At 41.9% G+C, this 23,192-nt stretch overlaps 2 protein-coding genes across 6 annotated transcripts in view; both read right to left on the bottom strand.

The window, feature by feature from the left end:
* Positions 1–23,192, bottom strand: part of LOC133524927 (uncharacterized) — a 146,120-nt gene that overhangs the window by 105,165 nt on the left and 17,763 nt on the right. The window lies entirely within an intron of this gene.
* On the bottom strand, positions 17,326–20,905 carry LOC133524941 (uncharacterized). Its single transcript, XM_061861104.1, has one exon. The coding sequence runs from the start codon at positions 20,739–20,741 to the stop codon at positions 19,860–19,862; it is 882 nt and encodes a 293-aa protein (XP_061717088.1). The 5' UTR covers positions 20,742–20,905; the 3' UTR covers positions 17,326–19,859.

Here is a 23,192-nt window from a genome sequence, read left to right as displayed (position 1 = left end):
CAGGCGAGTAAACTACACCCACTGCCTCGTACAGAGCGTTATATCATCAATCAAATAACAGTACCTCTAGAGTGATACTCGGCGGCATATTAATGGTGCACGGGCATCAAAAGAGACTTTGGCGTTCTATGAACATTTGCATTCATTGAAGTTTTTCGGCATCTTAGACGGCAGGCGAGTAAACCGCACCCACTGCATCGTACAGAACATTATATTTTCTATCAAATACCAGTACCTCTAGAGTGATACTCGGCGGCATATTAATGGTGCACGGGCATAAAAAAGAAACTTAGGCTTTCTATGAACATTTGCATTCATTGAAGTTATTCGGCATCTTAGACGGCAGGCGAGTAAACCGCACCTACTGCATCGTACAGAGCATTATATTTTCTATCAAATAACTTTATCTCTAGAGTGATACTCGGCGGCATATTAATGGTGCACGGGCATAAAAAAGAAACTTAGGCTTTCTATGAACATTTGCATTCATTGAAGTTATTCGGCATCTTAGACGGCAGGCGAGTAAACCGCACCTACTGCATCGTACAGAGCATTATATTTTCTATCAAATAACTTTATCTCTAGAGTGATACTCGGCGGCATATTAATGGTGCACGGGCATAAAAAAGAAACTTAGGCTTTCTAAGAACTTTTCCATTCATTGAAGTTTTTCGGCATCTTAGACGGCAGGCGAGTAAACTACACCCACTGAATCATACAGAGCATGATATTTTCTATCAAATAACTATATTTCTAGAGTGATACTCGGCGGCATATTAATGGTGTACGGGCATCAAAAGAGACTTTGGGTTTCTATGAACATTTGCATTCATTGAAGAAAATTTGCATCTTAGACGGCAGGCGAGTAAACTACACCCACTGCATCGTACAGAGCGTTATATCATCAATCAAATAACAGTATCTCTAGAGTGATACTCGGCGGCATATTAATGGTGCACGGGCATCAAAAGAGACTTTGGCTTTCTGTACAGTCTCATTACTGTACATGCTTACGTTGCGATAAACTATAGCGTAAGCCCTACGTGATGCATACGTCATGTGACATTAAGAAAATAGATTAATTAACGCACAATAGAAATGTCAAGGGTATGAATCATCTAAGAAATTATAATTATATTTAATATTGTTAAATGTCACCTAAATGCCATGCACGTAGACAGCCACTATATAAACCCTGGTTTTCCTCAATAAATCGTTCAGTAACCATCCAACCTTCAGTGTATTATTCTACCTCAGCCACCAGCGCTACCAGTCGCATCAAGCAAGTGTAAGGGCTAACGGCCCCTACATTTTATGGTCCTTCGAACCGGATATAGCGGATATAGCCGGATAGAGCTTTATACCCACCGAACACTACCAAACCGAAACCGAATGCTTAAGTGGACTAACAAATATCGGCTTAGATACCACAACGTGGGATCCTATTATCGTTCATTTGATGACTTTGAAATTGGACGCATCCACACACAGCGACTACGTACGGGACCTCCAAGACCACAGGGAAGTTCCGGTGTTACATGACTTTCTCTACTTTCTAGAGAGCAAATTCATGGCTTATGAAACCATGAAACGCGCTAAAAAGGATGTCATCACCCAACAGAAGCAAGCATCCGTGAAACCCTTTAGTAAGGAATATCAAACCAAGAAGCCTAACTACAATAACTTTAACTATTTCAAGAATAACTTCAAAACATACCATGCAACACACGGTCAATGTCCACTTTGCGAAGGGGGGCACTCGCTGAGACAATGTCAGAAGTTTGTTGACCTGGATATACCGCAACGCAACAACATGGTTGCGAAACTAAAGGTCTGCAAAAACTGTTTGTCCGATCACGGGGACAGGGAATGCAGATCTCAAAATACGTGCAAAGAATGTAACATGAAACATCATTCATTATTGCACAATAATAACATGAAGAAACAAATAACTTCTAAATATACAAAATTTCAATTCGGGCCAAAGCCATCAACTTCCACTCAACAACCAACGAGCCATCATATAGCAACAAATGAGGTAGAAGTCCTGCTAACTACGGTTCAGCTTCAACTTCAAGCAAGCAACGGGACATTTACAACACTACGCGCATTACTAGATCAAGGCTCTCAGCTAAATCTCATAACTGAAAATGCCGCACAATTACTAAACCTACCCAGGAAGAAGCTAAATGGGACTATAACTGGAATCGGGACCTTAACCTGCAAAGGAAAAGCAGAGCTTAAGGGCAAGTCCTTGCATTCCGATTATACATTTCAAACAAAAGCATTTATCGTCCGCAAAATAACTAGGAACTTACCTAACTCCACATTCAAGAAAGCAGACTGGCCGCACATACAAAACTTAAAACTAGCGGACCCTGACTTCGACGTGTCGCGCCCCATAGACCTGCTACTCGGGGCCCACGTTTACGCTGACGCCCTCATGACCGGGCTAATAAAAGCTGGTAAAAGGGCTCCAATTGCCCAACAAACCCAGCTAGGTTGGATTATCAGTGGAAGCCTGACAACTCCCACCTCACCCAGCTGCCACGCAGCCTTAACTAACATGGATGAACTTACCAAATTTTGGGAAAATGAAGACATCTCGCAAAACGACGCGGATAGGTCTACGGACGATAAATGTGAAGATTACTACCAGCAAACTGTTAAGCGGGGCCCCGATGGAAAATACATTGTGAAAATGCCACTAAGCGCAAAATACGAAAAAAAGCTGGGAAATTCAAAACAAATAGCGATCTCTCAGTTTCTACAACTAGAACGCAAACTGCAAAGGCAACCAAAACTAGCCCAAATGTATCGGGAATTTATGAAAGAATATTCCGATCTGCAGCACATGAAGCCTTCAAATTCATCCTCAGCACAAGACTGTTACCTTCCGCATCATGGGGTGTTGAGGGCAAAAGCATCCACCACAAAGTTAAGGGTTGTTTATAATGCATCACAAAAAACCAGCAGCGGCTATAGCTTAAATAGCCTCCAAGAAAAGGGTCCTAACCTACAAAGGGACATTCAAGCCCTGATACTAAAATGGAGGTCCTACAAATACGCCTTTTGCGCTGATGTCCAAATGATGTACAGATGCATATGGATCTCTGAGGACCAACAACATCTTCAGAAGATAATATGGCGAAACTCGCCTTCTGAAAAACTTCAGGAATACCAACTCTGTACAGTAACCTACGGCCAAAAATGTGCAGGTTGGTTAGCAACAAGAACACTCAAGCAGTTGGCCATTGACGATGGTCACAAACATCCCGAAGCTGCCGAAACACTAAAGAACGAATTCTACGTTGACGACCTCATCAGCGGTCGCAACTCAATCGAAGAAGCAAAAGAACTACAGAGCTCACTAATAAGCCTACTCAAAGGTGGAGGTATGAACTTACGAAAATGGTCAGCTAACGACCCAACTTTGCTGGAGGATCTAACCAAAGATCAAATTTCAACACAAATATACGACTTCAAACATGAAGAATCTATGAAAACGTTAGGACTTGGCTGGAACCCAAGCTCGGACACGTTCCTACTCAGCTGGGAACTACAAAACGACACAGCGTCAAACTTAACTAAACGGACTCTACTGTCTGAAATATCACGCCTATATGACCCATTAGGCTGGTATAGTCCTGTCACCGTAACGGCAAAACTAATATTCCAAAGGGTTTGGACCAGTAATATTTCATGGGATCAAATTCTGCCTCATCAAATCCAAGAAGATTGGATAAAACTTAAAACGGAACTACAACTACTAAACAAGGTTAACCTAAACAGATGGATCGGCGGAACATCAAAGCAAATCGAACTTTTAGGGTTCTCTGACGCAAGTGAGAAAGCGTTTGCCTGCGTCATTTACACTCGCGTTAAGGATGACAACGGGAAGCCGCGAACAACTCTACTAGCAGCGAAAACTAGGGTTGCCCCCATATCGCAAAAAACTACTCTACCAAAATTAGAATTATGTGGAACCCTACTACTAGCCCAACTCATGAAGAAGGTATTGGAAGCCTACAAAGACTACGATGTAACTATACGAGCATTTTGCGACTCCCAAGTAACCCTCGCATGGCTACAGGGGGACGAGTCACGATGGGAAAAATACGTGGCCAACCGAGTAGTAAAGGTCACACAAATAATACCAGCAGACAAGTGGAATTACATCAAATCTGAGGATAATCCAAGTGACTGCGCTTCACGAGGCGTGTACCCAAGCAAACTGGTGAATCTCACCCTCTGGTGGCACGGTCCGTCACTTCCCGAAACTAATCTGGAAAACGAATTTCAAACCTCAACTTGCCATTTCACTACTAACATCGGGCTAGCGGAAAACGAAGAGACAACCCTAACTACAAATCAAAACAATAACTTCATGTATGACCTACTTAACAAATGCAGTTCCTTATCACGAGCCATACGAATCACCGCGTGGATAATGCGATTCACAACAACCTTGCGGCGTAAACAGAAACCTGAAACCAACTACATAACTACAAATGAACTGCTCGCTGCAAATGAATATTTAACCATATGCGCACAAAGAGACGCATTTGATAGCGAATACAAACTATTGGCCAAAAATAAGCCTATAGTAAAACAAAGCTGCATGTACAAACTGAAGCCTTACCTAGATGAAAAAGGGTTGATTCGGGTTGGTGGACGATTAAACAACTCCAACTTGCCCTATGGAATGAAAAACCCAGTCATCTTACCCAGAAAGGGCCGCATGACTCATCTCGTTATTCACCACGGGCACATGGCAACATTGCACGGCGGAGCTCGCGTAACCCTTAACTTCATAAGACAGCGTTACTGGATCATCGGTGGAAACCGGGCGGTAAAACATCAATTGCAACACTGCGTGCGTTGCCACCGATTCAAGCCGTCAAGCACCTACCAACTAATGGCAGATTTACCCCCGCAGAGAACTATCCCATCAAGGCCATTTACGCATACTGGCGTAGATTTTACGGGAAGCGTAGAAGTCAAAATTAATAAGGGACGAGGTGTCAAGACATCGAAGGGATACATAGTCATCTTCGTGTGTTTGGCCACAAAGGCTGTACACATAGAACTTACTTCGGACATGAGCGCCGAAACATTTCTCGCCGCTTTTGAGCGATTATGTGCACGCCGTGGCACACCTAAACATGTTTATTCTGACTGCGGCACAAACTTTATTGGCTCCTCGAAGATTATGCGCCGAGAATTCGACCAGTTCAAGCAAACGCTAACCAACTCAAACTTTTTCAATGAAATTGGAAAACTGGAAGTGGAATGGCACTTTAATGCTCCTGCATGGCCTAGTGGAGGCGGAATTTGGGAAGCCGCGGTGAAATCACTAAAATACCACCTAAGAAGAGTACTCGGGGAACAAAAACTAACTTTTGAAGAATTTATCACGTTACTGACGAAGATCGAAGCGTGCTTAAACTCAAGGCCGCTTTGTCCCCTCACGGAGGACCCCGACGAATATTACAACTGCCTAACACCGGGTCATTTTTTAACCGGATCCGCGACCCTGTCACTGCCGCACTCGGATCACAATCTCACCCAAAACATCGATCTGCGTCGAAGATGGCAACTTATTGAACATATGGCACAGCGATTCTGGAAGGCTTGGTCTTATGATTACCTAACTCAACTCCAACATCGAAGCAAATGGAACAACCCTACCAAAAACATTGAAAAGGGCGACATAGTCCTTGTCAAGGAGGACAACTTACCGCCTGCAAAATGGGCCCTTGGCCGCGTCATAGACGTCCACCCGGGCCCAGATGGTCTAACTCGTGTAACAACTATAAAAACTAAAAATGGGACTTTGAAGCGTCCCATTGTCAAGCTTTCGCTCCTACCAATAGAACCAAACAATGAACCCAATAACAAGGCATCGCAAAAACCAGATAAACCTGAAGAAAATGATATGGAGAAACCTACAAGACACCTTAGAAAAATTAAAGGCAGCAGACAGTGTTTTCTAACACTATTTACAACCCTCATAAGCATATGCACACTTATATCAGGGTCACACGCCTCCGGCAGCATGCCGAGCTCAGCACATATTATAAACATTGAACCCGAACGGCCCATATACTACGACACAATCGGCAAGGTACAAGTGATCCATGATGAATGGACACTACTTATGTATTACAACCTAACTAACTACTGGGAAGGAGTTCGTCGCATTGAAATTTACCTGCACGGAGTGGAAAACTGGTGTCAGAAGACAGACCCCAGATACTGCAAAACTACACTCAACCAACTATACCACGAGATAGACCTCCTCCAGTACTACAACGCTATATTGCTTACCCCTCACAAACATCTAACTGACAGAAAGAAAAGAGGACTTGTCGATGGGGTTGGATACATAACTAACAGTCTATTCGGAATCTTGGATCAACGATTTGCTGAAAAATACGAAACCGACATAGAAGCAATACATACCAATGAAAACTACTTACTTCAACTCATAAAAAACCAAACATCCATCGTTGAGCTAGAAAACAAGATTTTAAAGAAAAATGAAGTCAACATTCTACAACAGTTTAACGTTATAGAAACATTTATGAACCAAACGAATATAAACCTAGCCAAGGTTGAGTCAGCAGTAGAAATCGCCATGGCTACCAGCTATTTTAACTCCGCAGCTTTGTCGGCATATTTACTTATCAACAATATGAAAAACATGCAAGAAATGCTCTTCAACACATTGACGGACGTCTATAAGGGCCATATCGACGTCCACTTAGTCACGCCGGTTAACCTAATCGATCAAATGAACATTATCGCGGGCAAACTGCCCAGAACTATATCGTTACCTGTTAGCAACATACGAGAAGACATCAAGGACCTATATAAACTACTATATGTTAAAGCTCGAGTAACGGACAGTTATTTCTTATTTATTTCTTAGTTATTCTACATATCCTTTAGGGAAGAGGACCTTCAACAATGCGTCCAACTAAAGCTCGACAACTTTATATGCAACAAAAACGTACCAGTGTTTAGCCTTCTCCATGAAAATATCCCATGCGAAGCAAAACTAATAGGTCATCGAACGAGCACACCGTGTGACATAACGCACACGTCATGCAAGGACGCCTGGATCGAGTTACACTCACCGAACACTTGGCTTGCTATATGTTGCAAGACCTGCTCATTACGAGCCATTTGTGACGAAGACGTGACGTCACACACTATGACGTCATCCGGAATAGTCACTCTAACACAAGGTTGTGTACTACAATCTAAATATTTAACTATTCACTCGTTAAATCACTACAACAGCAAAGTGAAGATGGACTACTATATCAACGTGCCATCAGTAACGTCATCAATTAATAAGATTGCAAATCTAACCTACCATAACATACCGCATCTATACTATACGGCAAACAATGACGCGGACATCAAGGAAATCGAGAAAAAATTAAATTACGCAAGGGATAAGGAACAAAACCTTCCTACAGCTCTCACTACCCACGACATTCATCAATATACCATATGCTACCTTTTGCTGGCCGCAGCTGTCTCCGCTGCCATTTTTTGGAGGGTGGGAAGGTGCTATCCCAACTTGTGCGCACTAAGGAAGCGCAAGCAATGCTCAAGGCAAGCAGTGGAACCGCACTACGAGGATATCGAGCTTCGGCCGACACCAAGGGAGAGGCGCCAACCACAAGTCAGAGCAGAATCGACAAGCAGCCCCAGCGAACACCTCCCCACCAGCGGCAATGTGGGATTCAACCTCGATTAATTTAGATTTAATGGTCAACACTATTAAATATTACAACTTACCTATCCAAAGAACGTAGCAGTAGCGCACGCACACACACACACACACACACACACTAGAATTGGCAAGAATTTGAATTAATCGCCCCCAAGTTCACGCACGTCCAAAAAGCCCCACAACCAGTCAAGGTCAAGCGGGGCCCAAATGACGAACCAGAACAACTGGCTGGGCGACAATTCAAACTCCGCACCGTAAAGGACATCCGGGGCCGTGAAGGACAGTTCTCCAAAAAATCTCTCCCCAAGCTCCAATGCAGGAGTTTGGAGAGTGATAAAGGGATGGCCCTCGGGAGTTATCATACAAGATTGATATACCATCCCATAACGAGGATGGTCATAGCGCACCCGCGAGTAAAGGAACTGCAACCCGTGGCGCTCGGCAAACGCGACACTGCGCGAGCGAACATGCACAAGGGTTGCCACGGACTCCATGATGCCAAAAACCGTACTGTGGTTAATCTGCCATTAAAATAATAATGAAAATATAAAGACCACCCAGAATGCAATATGAAACCAATAACAATAACCTACCAAACTAACAGAATCCCAAAAAAGGGGGATCTCCATCATCCTTACTAAGTGATAGTGATATAATAGCTGACAAGCATTATTATCTAAGAGAAACATTGTCAAATCTCACACCTACCTGTAGAATATAAGATTAAAACTCGAATGCACATTACATATTAACAAAACATTTTGTAATTATAAGTAGGAAATCTAAGATTATAAATACTATTGTAACTTTAGCTATGTGACCTTTAGGTTAGGTTAATGTAGCACTATCCAGATTGTTTAATGTAATATTATCCATGTAGCCTTTAATTGGTTAAGCCATTGTAACTTAGATCCTATCTCGGGTATCCTTAACTTCCTTTTGGGGTTGCCAGTATGTACAGTCTCATTACTGTACATGCTTACGTTGCGATAAACTATAGCGTAAGCCCTACGTGATGCATACGTCATGTGACATTAAGAAAATAGATTAATTAACGCACAATAGAAATGTCAAGGGTATGAATCATCTAAGAAATTATAATTATATTTAATATTGTTAAATGTCACCTAAATGCCATGCACGTAGACAGCCACTATATAAACCCTGGTTTTCCTCAATAAATCGTTCAGTAACCATCCAACCTTCAGTGTATTATTCTACCTCAGCCACCAGCGCTACCAGTCGCATCAAGCAAGTGTAAGGGCTAACGGCCCCTACACTTTCTATGAACATTTGCATTCATTGAAGAATTTTTGCATCTTAGACGGCAGGCGAGTAAACTACACCCACTGAATCCTACAGAGCATTATATTTTCTATCAAATAACTATATTTCTAGAGTGATACTCGGCGGCATATTAATGCTGCATGAACATCAAAAGAGACTTCGGCTTTCTATGAACATTTGCATTCACTGAAGAATTTTTGCATCTTAGACGGCAGGCGAGTAAACTACACCCACTCTATCGTACAGACCATTATACTATGTATCAAATAACACTATATCTAGAGTGATACTCGGCGGCATATTAATGGTGCAAGTGCACAAATAAGAAACTTAGGCTTTCTATGAACATTTGCATTCATTGAAGTTTTTCGGCATCTTAGACGGCAGGCGAGTAAACTACACCCACTGCATCGTACAGAGCGTTATATCATCAATCAAATAACAGTATCTCTAGAGTGATACTCGGCGGCATATTAATGGTGCACGGGCATCAAAAGAGACTTTGGCTTTCTATGAACATTTGCATTCATTGAAGTTTTTCGGCATCTTAGACGGCAGGCGAGTAAACCGTACGCACTGTATCGTACAGAGCATTATATTTTTTATCAAATAACTTTATCTCAAGAGTGATACTCGGCGGCATATTAATGCTGCATGGACATCAAAAGAGACTTTGGCTTTCTATGAACATTTGCATTCATTGAAGAATTTTTGCATCTTAGACGGCAGGCGAGTAAACTACACCCACTGAATCCTACAGAGCATTATATTTTCTATCAAATAACTATATTTCTAGAGTGATACTCGGCGGCATATTCATGGTGCACGGGCATCAAAAGAGACTTTGGGTTTCTATGAACATTTGCATTCATTGAAGAAAATTTGCATCTTAGACGGCAGGCGAGTAAACCGCACCCACTGCATCGTACAGAGCATTAAATTATCGATCAAATAATTTTATTTCTAGAGTGATACTCGGCGGCATATTCATGATGCACGGGCATCAGAGAGACTTTGGCTTTCTATGAACATTTGCATTCATTGAAGAATTTTTGCATCTTAGACGGGAGGCGAGTAAACCGCACGCACTGTATCGTACAAAGCATTATATTTTCTATCAAATAACTTTATCTCAAGAGTGATACTCGGCGGCATATTCATGATGCACGGGCATCAGAGAGACTTTGGCTTTCTATGAACATTTGCATTCATTGAAGTTTTTCGGCATCTTAGACGGCAGGCGAGTAAACTACACCCACTGCATCGTACAGAGCGTTATATCATCAATCAAATAACAGTACCTCTAGAGTGATACTCGGCGGCATATTAATGGTGCACGGGCATCAAAAGAGACTTTGGCGTTCTATGAACATTTGCATTCATTGAAGTTTTTCGGCATCTTAGACGGCAGGCGAGTAAACCGCACCAACTGCATCGTACAGAGCATTATATTTTCTATCAAATAACTTTATCTCTAGAGTGATACTCGGCGGCATATTAATGCTGCATGGGCATCAAAAGAGACTTTGGCTTTCTTTGAACATTTGCATTCATTGAAGAATTGTTGCATCTTAGACGGCAGGCGAGTACATTACACCCACTGAATCCTACAGAGCATTAAATTTTCTATCAAATAAATATATTTCTAGAGTGATACTCGGCGGCATATTAATGCTGCATGGGCATCAAAAGAGACTTTGCCTTTCTATAAACATTTGCATTCATTGAAGAATTTTTGTATCTTAGACGGCAGGCGAGTAAACTACACCCACTCTATCGTACAGAACATTATACTATGTATCAAATAGCATAAATCTAGAGTGATACTCGGCGGCATATTAATGGTGCAAGTGCACAAATAAGAAACTTAGGCTTTCTATGAACATTTGCATTCATTGAAGTTTTTCGGCATCTTAGACGGCAGGCGAGTAAACTACACCCACTGCATCGTACAGAGCGTTATATCATCAATCAAATAACAGTACCTCTAGAGTGATACTCGGCGGCATATTAATGGTGCACGGGCATCAAAAGAGACTTTGGCGTTCTATGAACATTTGCATTCATTGAAGTTTTTCGGCATCTTAGACGGCAGGCGAGTAAACCGCACCTACTGCATCGTACAGAGCATTATATTTTCTATCAAATAACTTTATCTCTAGAGTGATACTCGGCGGCATATTAATGCTGCATGGGCATCAAAAGAGACTTTGGCTTTCTATGAACATTTGCATTCATTGAAGAATTTGTGTATCTTAGACGGCAGGCGAGTAAACTACACCCACTCTATCGTACAAAACATTATACTATGTATCAAATAGCACTATATCTAGAGTGATACTCGGCGGCATATTAATGGTGCAAGTGCACAAATAAGAAACTTAGGCTTTCTATGAACATTTGCATTCATTGAAGTTTTTCGGCATCTTAGACGGCAGGCGAGTAAACTACACCCACTGCATCGTACAGAGCGTTATATCATGAATCAAATAACAGTATCTCTAGAGTGATACTCGGCGGCATATTAATGGTACACGTGCATCAAAAGAGACTTTGGCTTTCTATGAACATTTGCATTAATTGAAGAATTTTTGCATCTTAGACGGCAGGCGAGTAAACTACACCCACTGAATCCTACAGAGCATTATATTTTCTATCAAATAACTATATTTCTAGAGTGATACTCGGCGGCATATTAATGCTGCATGAACATCAAAAGAGACTTTGGCTTTCTATGAACATTTGCATTCACTGAAGAATTTTTGCATCTTAGACGGCAGGCGAGTAAACTACACCCACTCTATCGTACAGAACATTATACTATGTAATAAATAACACTATATCTAGAGTGATACTCGGCGGCATATTAATGGTGCAAGTGCACAAATAAGAAACTTAGGCTTTCTATGAACATTTGCATTCATTGAAGTTTTTCGGCATCTTAGACGGCAGGCGAGTAAACTACACCCACTGCATCGTACAGAGCGTTATATCATCAATCAAATAACAGTACCTCTAGAGTGATACTCGGCGGCATATTAATGGTGCACGGGCATCAAAAGAGACTTTGGCGTTCTATGAACATTTGCATTCATTGAAGTTTTTCGGCATCTTAGACGGCAGGCGAGTAAACCGCACCTACTGCATCGTACAGAGCATTATATTTTCTATCAAATAACTTTATCTCTAGAGTGATACTCGGCGGCATATTCATGATGCACGGGCATCAAAGAGACTTTGGCTTTCTATGAACATTTGCATTCATTGAAGAATTTTTGCATCTTAGACGGCAGGCGAGTAAACTACACCCACTCTATCGTACAGAACATTATACTATGTATCAAATAAGACTATATCTAGAGTGATACTCGGCGGCATATTAATGGTGCAAGTGCACAAATAAGAAACTTAGGCTTTCTATGGACATTTACATTCATTGAAGTTTTTCGGCATCTTAGACGGCAGGCGAGTAAACTACACCCACTGCCTCGTACAGAGCGTTATATCATCAATCAAATAACAGTACCTCTAGAGTGATACTCGGCGGCATATTAATGGTGCACGGGCATCAAAAGAGACTTTGGCGTTCTATGAACATTTGCATTCATTGAAGTTTTTCGGCATCTTAGACGGCAGGCGAGTAAACCGCACCCACTGCATCGTACAGAACATTATATTTTCTATCAAATAACAGTACCTCTAGAGTGATACTCGGCGGCATATTAATGGTGCACGGGCATAAAAAATAAACTTAGGCTTTCTATGAACATTTGCATTTATTGAAGTTATTCGGCATCTTAGACGGCAGGCGAGTAAACCGCACCTACTGCATCGTACAGAGCATTATATTTTCTATCAAATAACTTTATCTCTAGAGTGATACTCGGCGGCATATTAATGATGCACGGGCATAAAAAAGAAACTTAGGCTTTCTAAGAACTTTTCCATTCATTGAAGTTTTTCGGCATCTTAGACGGCAGGCGAGTAAACTACACCCACTGAATCATACAGAGCATGATATTTTCTATCAAATAACTATATTTCTAGAGTGATACTCGGCGGCATATTAATGGTGTACGGGCATCAAAAGAGACTTTGGGTTTCTATGAACATTTGCATTCATTGAAGAAAATTTGCATCTTAGACGGCAGGCGAGTAAACTACACCCACTGCATCGTACAGAGCGTTATATCATCAATCAAATAACAGTATCTCTAGAGTGATACTCGGCGGCATATTAATGTTGCACGTGCATCAAAAGAGACTTTGGCTTTCTATGAACATTTGCATTCATTGAAGAATTTTTGCATCTTAGACGGCAGGCGAGTAAACTACACCCACTGAATCCTACAGAGCATTATATTTTCTATCAAATAACTATATTTCTAGAGTGATACTCGGCGGCATATTAATGCTGCATGAACATCAAAAGAGACTTCGGCTTTCTATGAACATTTGCATTCACTGAAGAATTTTTGCATCTTAGACGGCAGGCGAGTAAACTACACCCACTCTATCGTACAGAACATTATACTATGTATCAAATAACACTATATCTAGAGTGATACTCGGCGGCATATTAATGGTGCAAGTGCACAAATAAGAAACTTAGGCTTTCTATGAACATTTGCATTCATTGAAGTTTTTCGGCATCTTAGACGGCAGGCGAGTAAACTACACCCACTGCATCGTACAGAGCGTTATATCATCAATCAAATAACAGTACCTCTAGAGTGATACTCGGCGGCATATTAATGGTGCACGGGCATCAAAAGAGACTTTGGCTTTCTATGAACATTTGCATTTATTGAAGTTTTTAGGCATCTTAGACGGCAGGCGAGTAAACCGCACGCACTGTATCGTACAGAGCATTATATTTTCTATCAAATAACTATATTTATAGAGTGATACTCGGCGGCATATTCATGGTGCACGGGCATCAAAAGAGACTTTGGGTTTCTATGAACATTTGCATTCATTGAAGAAAATTTGCATCTTAGACGGCAGGCGAGTAAACCGCACCCACTGCATCGTACAGAGCATTAAATTATCGATCAAATAATTTTATTTCTAGAGTGATACTCGGCGGCATATTCATGATGCACGGGCATCAAAGAGACTTTGGCTTTCTATGAACATTTGCATTCATTGAAGAATTTTTGCATCTTAGACGGCAGGCGAGTAAACTACACCCACTCCATCGTACAGAACATTATACTATGTATCAAATAAGACTATATCTAGAGTGATACTCGGCGGCATATTAATGGTGCAAGTGCACAAATAAGAAACTTAGGCTTTCTATGGACATTTACATTCATTGAAGTTTTTCGGCATCTTAGACGGCAGGCGAGTAAACTACACCCACTGCCTCGTACAGAGCGTTATATCATCAATCAAATAACAGTACCTCTAGAGTGATACTCGGCGGCATATTAATGGTGCACGGGCATCAAAAGAGACTTTGGCGTTCTATGAACATTTGCATTCATTGAAGTTTTTCGGCATCTTAGACGGCAGGCGAATAAACCGCACCCACTGCATCGTACAGAACATTATATTTTCTATCAAATAACTGTATCTCTAGAGTGATACTCGGCGGCATATTAATGGTGCACGGGCATAAAAAAGAAACTTAGGCTTTCTATGAACATTTGCATTCATTGAAGTTATTCGGCATCTTAGACGACAGGCGAGTAAACCGCACCTACTGCATCGTACAGAGCATTATATTTTCTATCAAATAACTTTATCTCTAGAGTGATACTCGGCGGCATATTAATGGTGCACGGGCATAAAAAAGAAACTTAGGCTTTCTAAGAACTTTTCCATTCATTGAAGTTTTTCGGCACCTTAGACGGCAGGCGAGTAAACTACACCCACTGAATCATACAGAGCATGATATTTTCTATCAAATAACTATATTTCTAGAGTGATACTCGGCGGCATATTAATGGTGTACGGGCATCAAAAGAGACTTTGGGTTTCTATGAACATTTGCATTCATTGAAGAAAATTTGCATCTTAGACGGCAGGTGAGTAAACTACACCCACTGCATCGTACAGAGCGTTATATCATCAATCAAATAACAGTATCTCTAGAGTGATACTCGGCGGCATATTAATGGTGCACGTGCATCAAAAGAGACTTTGGCTTTCTATGAACATTTGCATTCATTGAAGAATTTTTGCATCTTAGACGGCAGGCGAGTAAACTACACCCACTGAATCCTACAGAGCATTATATTTTCTATCAAATAACTATATTTCTAGAGTGATACTCGGCGGCATATTAATGCTGCATGAACATCAAAAGAGACTTCGGCTTTCTATGAACATTTGCATTCACTGAAGAATTTTTGCATCTTAGACGGCAGGCGAGTAAACTACACCCACTCTATCGTACAGAACATTATACTATGTATCAAATAACACTATATCTAGAGTGATACTCGGCGGCATATTAATGGTGCAAGTGCACAAATAAGAAACTTAGGCTTTCTATGAACATTTGCATTCATTGAAGTTTTTCGGCATCTTAGACGGCAGGCGAGTAAACTACACCCACTGCATCGTACAGAGCGTTATATCATCAATCAAATAACAGTACCTCTAGAGTGATACTCGGCGGCATATTAATGGTGCACGGGCATCAAAAGAGACTTTGGATTTCTATGAACATTTGCATTCATTGAAGTTTTTCGGCATCTTAGACGGCAGGCGAGTAAACCGCACGCACTGTATCGTACAGAGCATTATATTTTCTATCAAATAACTATATTTATAGAGTGATACTCGGCGGCATATTCATTTTGCACGGGCATCAAAAGAGACTTTGGGTTTCTATGAACATTTGCATTCATTGAAGAAAATTTGCATCTTAGACGGCAGGCGAGTAAACCGCACCCACTGCATCGTACAGAGCATTAAATTATCGATCAAATAATTTTATTTCTAGAGTGATACTCGGCGGCATATTCATGATGCACGGGCATCAAAGAGACTGATAAATAAAAGACGTATTGAACGCGCACCATTTATTCTGAGACAAAGAATACCTAGCTACCCACCTATGGGTTATTATTAGGTTACCCAACATATACAACACCTCCACCTTTATTACTAGCCATACACTCATACAATATATGGTAGATTATTTAACTACTTAAATATAATTACGAATAAAGAGAATAGTGAATTAACTTTCACTTCGGTTACACAAAATGGAACCTTGTTTCAACTAGACAAGGCCCAATCATGTGAAACTTAGTTCACTTAATCTGATACTGGTTACAACGAGAACATTTGAACATCTTATCAACTAGGTAACATATTGTTTATGTCTATAACAATATAAGTAGTAAGTATGGGTAAGTTACAGTGACAACTATTTTCTTAATTTAAACTTAATTTAAGACAAATTTAAGAAAAAGTTATACAAGGCTAATTTAACTTGGGTAGACTGTACCCAATTAATATATAAATAGGTAAGTCAAAACTACTCTTCAAAACCGAATCTAACGGGAGGTTTCACAACTCTTTTAGATTGCACGACGGTTGGTACATTAGGTAATGGTGCTCCTGTGATTCCTACATTCCCTGCTGCACCCTTAGCATGAACACTGTTCTCTGGCACCCCGGCCCGGGTAGACTCCACCGGCCCTGGAGCTACTGGCGTTTGCGCCTCCGAGCTGGTTGACGGCCCCGGGCGCGGCGTCATCGGGCCCTCGCTGCTATCTACCTCTAGCTCGGGCCCCTCCCCAGGCAACACAAACGAGCTACTGGAACGACGTGTCGCGGGATCAGGCGGTGTACGTATACTTGCAGTCACTTCGGACACCCTACGTCTTAACTGGTCTATGTGCCTATGTATTCCGGTTCCAACATTAGATTTAATTGTATAGTCTGTACTGCCTAATTTCTCAGAAACTTGTCCCGCGAGCCATTTATCGTTAGAACGGTAGTCGCGGTACCACACCGGGTCTCCCGGGCTCAGCTGGCGCCGCGAGCCGCGCGCCCGCGACTCCGTCTGCGCCTGGTGCTCACCGACGCGCGCGGCACGTTCCGGTTTTATTTGATCGAGCCGCATACGCAAATTACGTCCTTGTAAAATTTTTGCTGGACTCTCACCTGTCGTGTAATGTTCCGTATTCCTATAAGTTAACAAAAACCTGTTCAATGCTACATCTACGTCAATTTTCTGTTTTTGAGCCTTTTTAATGACTCGTTTACAAATTTTTACGGCATTCTCCGCGGCTCCGTTGGAAGCTGGGTGGTATGGGGATGAAAAGACGTGCTCGATACCATTTCGCTTCAGAAATGCTTCGAATTCAGAACTAGTATATGGCGGCCCGTTATCACTAACTAACTGCTTTGGAAGCCCAAATCGTGCCCACATATCACGTAATACCGCCACTACCGAATGCGCGGTGGTGGTTTTCATTTTTGTGGCTTCTATCCATTTCGAGCAAGCGTCTACGGTGATCATATAAGTCAGACCCGCAATCGACATGAAGTCGATATGAAGTCTTGCCCAAGGACGGTCCGGCCAAGGCCACGCGCACGGCACGTGTCCGGCCGGTGCGTCGGCTACGCTGGCGCACACCGCGCACGCACGACACCGCGCTTCGACAGCCTCGTCTACGCCCGGCCACCACACATAACTCCTAGCTAATGCCTTTGTTTTTACTATCCCCATGTGCGCCTCGTGCAATTCGCGTATAACCCGTTCCCTGCAGGACGATGGGATTACGACGCGACGACCCCATAGAATACATCCAAGCTCGCAATATAATTCATCCCGCCTATTAAAATACGGTTTGAGTTCATTAATTTCTATGTCCGACGGCCAGCCGTCAGACAAATAAGCCAAAACACGACTTAAAATGGGATCTTTACTAGTTTCTCGTTTTAAGACCTTATAATCTAAAAGCAACGAATCCGTTGCAAAATGCAAATAAGTCTGCTCGGGCAGTTCCTCCTCCCCGGCAACCGCTTCCTCCCTATGCGTTTTAATTAATCGCGATAGAACATCGGCCGTATTTTTATCCGTACGTACATACTCAATGACAAAATCGTACGCTGATAATTTAATTGCCCACCTTTGTAACCTACTCGCTGCCGTCACGGGTACGCCGGTGTTAGGCCCGAAAATGCTCACCAGAGGCTTGTGGTCAGTACGCAAAATAAATTTCCTTCCGTATAAGTACTGATGAAATTTATCCACTGCGTAAATAATGGAAAGTGCTTCTTTATGAATCTGGCTATAATGTTTTTCATGCGCGGTGAGTGCGCGCGATGCGTACGCGACGACGTGCTCCCCCCCACCGGGCAAACGTTGAGCCAGTATGGCCCCAAGGCCACGCGCGGATGCGTCACAAGTCACCACCGTGGTGCGTGTCATGTCGTAGTGCGCTAGCACTTCCGTGCTACACAGTAACTTTTTGACGTACTCGAAAGCATCGTTCTGTATTTTACCCCATATAAAATGCCTACCCTTTTTGAGTAACTCATACAAAGGACCAAGGTACCCTGACAAATTCTTTACGAATTTGCCATAAAAGTTGACCATTCCTAAAAATGATTTTAGTTCTGTGGTATTCGTCGGATGCGGCATATTTACTATTGGTTTAATTTTATCAGGGTTAACTCTCACGCCGTTTTCATCAACAATGAACCCTAAATATTCTACCTGCCTTGATAAGAAATCACACTTTTTCTTTTTCAATTTTAACCCACTAGCTTGTAATACCGTAAAAACCTGTTCAATAGCTTTGACATGACTATCCAAATCCCTACTCTTTATCAAAATATCATCAAAAAATACCACTACGTCCGGAATGTCCCTTAATAAATTAACCATAAACTTTTGGAAAATACCCGGACTTGACGCTAAACCAAAAACTAAGCGATTATATTTGAAAAGTCCGCGATGGGTGTTAATAACCGTGTAAGCCCGGGAATCTTCATCTAAAACCAATTGGTTGTACGCCTGAGATAAATCTAGTTTAGTGAAATATTTATTATTACTCAACCCACTAAACAAATCATCTAATTTTGGAACCGGATATCTGTCGACCTGTAAAACTCGGTTAAGAGTTACCTTGTAGTCCGCACATATACGTATACCGCCATCCGCTTTGCTCGCTATTACCAGAGGAGTGGCCCAGTCGGAGCGGTCTACGGGCTCGATAACGCCGGCGCGCAGCATGGCATCCAGCTCAGCATCTACGCGCGCTCGCATTGCATAGGGCAAAGGTCGCGCGCGACAGAAAATCGGCTCAGCGCCCTCGCGCACGCTTAGCCGCACCGGCGGGCCGTTATACCGGCCCAGCGTGCCATCGAACAGTGATTCATGCCTGGAAATAAGGTCGTTTATCATTACACTTTTGTCCGTTTCTTTATTATGTAATACAGGTGTTGAATTTACTTTGGGAATTGTAATATCTAGCTCGAATAGCCACTGTCGACCGAGTAAATTAGTGTTATCCGCGCCTTTTAAAACATACAGATCAAATACTTTTGTAATATTATTGTGACTTACTTTCACCTCTAAATATCCCAGAAGTATTACTACAGACTTGTCATAAAACCTAACGTTTATGCGACAAGGTTTTATAGGTAAATCATTAAAACATCGCCTATAGGTATCTCCATTAATACAAGACAGAGCTGATCCCGTATCAACCTCCATCTGAAAGGGCCTATTCTGTACTAAAAGTGACATACACACCGGTTTATAGTTTGCCAAGGACATCTGGTACATAGGTTCTTCATCATCGTAACCGCCATCATCATCACCATCAACAACAGTCACTCCCGACTACTCCGAAATGGTCATCTCGTCGACTGGCTCCTGCATCCAGTAGGCACCAGTAGCCCTGCGCCCGCGCGCGCCGCCTCGTCCGCGGCCGCCGCGCCCGCGCCGTCTGTCGCCGCTCACGCTCGCCCCGCGTGACGCGCGCATGGGATCCTCCCCCATTTCATTTCGTCGTCTCAGATTCGGCTCTTGACCCGTTACATGATTTTCTGGACACATCCTCCGCAAGTGACCGACCCTTTTACAAAAACTACAATCATAATTTCGGAACTTACAGTTTTCCGTTTTATGTTGAGTATCACCACAAGCCATGCATTTAAACATTATATTTATTTTGTTCACATCGATGTGGGTGCTCGGGTTTTGGTCTACTGCGCTGGCATCCCGTTCGGCCGCCTCCAAAGTGCACGCTAGTTTCACCGCCTTGCCGTAGGTTATTTTATCGTCCTCCGCGAAAAGTCGTTGCCGCGTATTTTCACTTCTTATGCCGCACACTAGCTGGTCACGTAAATTGTCTTCTAAAGTCGTTTTAAAGTCACAATGTAAAGATAACTTTTTAAGTTCTGCCACGTAATCCGCTACTAGTTCGCCCTCCATTTGCCGTCGCTGCCGGAATTTATATCGTTCGGCCAAAATAGAAGGTTTAGGTTGCAGATGTTTTTTAAGTAAGTCGACGGCGTCCACGTAAGTTAATTCTGAGGGCTTCTTCGGACTCGCCAAGGTTGATAATAACTCGTAGGCCTCATCTCCCATGCCCGCAATCAACGTGGCCAGCTTAACGGTATCGTCCACCTTGTTCGCCACGAAGTACATCTCCACTCGCTCGCAATATGCAGTCCAATTGCCACTTTTCATATCAAATTCACGTAACTTTCCCACTGACATTGTTTTAAACTTGCTGTTTCACTATGACACTGTCTTTTTTTAATTATTTTTACCTCGTTCGCCACTGATAAATAAAAGACGTATTGAACGCGCACCATTTATTCTGAGACAAAGAATACCTAGCTACCCACCTATGGGTTATTATTAGGTTACCCAACATATACAACAGAGACTTTGGCTTTCTATGAACATTTGCATTCATTGAAGAATTTTTGCATCTTAGACGGCAGGCGAGTAAACTACACCCACTCTATCGGACAGAACATTATACTATGTATCAAATAACACTATATCTAGAGTGATACTCGGCGGCATATTAATGGTGCAAGTGCACAAATAAGAAACTTAGGCTTTCTATGAACATTTGCATTCATTGAAGTTTTTCGGCATCTTAGACGGCAGGCGAGTAAACCGCACCCACTGCATCGTACAGAACATTATATTTTCTATCAAATAACTGTATCTCTAGAGTGATATTCGGCGGCATATTAATGGTGCACGGGCATAAAAAAGAAACTTAGGCTTTCTATGAACATTTGCATTCATTGAAGATATTCGGCATCTTAGACGGCAGGCGAGTAAACCGCACCTACTGCATCGTACAGAGCATTATATTTTCTATCAAAAACCTTTATCTCTAGAGTGATACTCGGCGGCATATTAATGGTGCACGGGCATAAAAAGGAAACTTAGGCTTTCTAAGAACTTTTCCATTCATTGAAGTTTTTCGGCATCTTAGACGGCAGGCGAGTAAACTACACCCACTGAATCATACAGAGCATGATGTTTTCTATCAAATAACTATATTTCTAGAGTGATACTCGGCGGCATATTAATGGTGTACGGGCATCAAAAGAGACTTTGGGTTTCTATGAACATTTGCATTAATTGAAGAAAATTTGCATCTTAGACGGCAGGCGAGTAAACCGCACTCACTGCGTCGTACAGAGCATTAAATTATCGATCAAATAATTTTATTTCTAGAGTGATACTCGGCAGCATATTCATGATGCACGGGCATCAGAGAGACTTTGGCTTTCTATGAACATTTGCATTCATTGAAGAATTTTTGCATCTTAGACGGCAGGCGAGTAAACTACACCCACTCTATCGTACAGAACATTATACTATGTATCAAATAACACTATATCTAGAGTGATACTCGGCGGCATATTAATGGTGCAAGTGCACAAATAAGAAACTTAGGCTTTCTATGGACATTTACATTCATTGAAGTTTTTCGGCATCTTAGACGGTAGGCGAGTAAACTACACCCACTGCATCGTACAGAGGGTTATATCATCAATCAAATAACAGTACCTCTAGAGTGATACTCGGCGGCATATTAATGGTGCACGGGCATCAAAAGAGACTTTGGCGTTCTATGAACATTTGCATTCATTGAAGTTTTTCGGCATCTTAGACGGCAGGCGAGTAAACCGCACCTACTGCATCGTACAGAGCATTATACTATGTATCAAATAGCACTATATCTAGAGTGATACTCAGCGGCATATTAATGGTGCAAGTGCACAAATAAGAAACTTAGGCTTTCTATGAACATTTGCATTCATTGAAGTTTTTCGGCATCTTAGACGGCAGGCGAGTAAACTACACCCACTGCATCGTACAGAGCGTTATATCATCAATCAAATAACAGTACCTATAGAGTGATACTCGGCGGCATATTAATGGTGCACGGGCATCAATAGAGACTTTGGCTTTCTATGAATATTTGCATTCATTGAAGTTTTTCGGCATCTTAGACGGCAGGCGAGTAAACCGCACCCACTGCATCGTACAGAACATTATATTTTCTATCAAATTACTGTATTTCTAGAGTGATACTCGCCGGGATATTAATGGAGCACGGGCATAAAAAAGAAACTTAGGCTTTCTATGAACATTTGCATTCATTGAAGTTTTTCGGCATCTTAGACGGCAGGCGAGTAAACCGCACCTACTGCATCGTACAGAGCATTATATTTTCTATCAAATAACTTTATCTCTAGAGTGATACTCGGCGGCATATTAATGGTGCACGGGCATCAAAAAAGACTTTGGCGTTCTATGAACATTTGCAGTCATTGAAGTTTTTCGGCATCTTAGACGGCAGGCGAGTAAACCGCACCTACTGCATCGTACAGAGCAATATATTTTCTATCAAATAACTTTATCTCTAGAGTGATACTCGGCGGCATATTAATGCTGCATGGGCATCAAAAGAGACTTTGGCTTTCTATGAACATTTGCATTCATTTAAGAATTTTTGCATCTTAGACGGCAGGCGAGTAAACTACACCCAGTGAATCCTACAGAGCATTATATTTTCTATCAAATATCTATATTTCTAGAGTGATACTCGGCGGCATATTAATGCTGCATGGGCATCAAAAGAGACTTTGGCTTTCTATGAATATTTGCATTCATTGAAGAATTTTTGTATCTTTG

This window comes from Cydia pomonella, chromosome 14, assembly GCF_033807575.1.
Source record: "Cydia pomonella isolate Wapato2018A chromosome 14, ilCydPomo1, whole genome shotgun sequence".
In the NCBI taxonomy this organism is placed as follows: Eukaryota; Metazoa; Arthropoda; class Insecta; order Lepidoptera; family Tortricidae; genus Cydia; species Cydia pomonella.
Note: the sequence above shows the minus strand (reverse complement) of the source record. Positions and strands in the feature narration are given on the sequence as shown.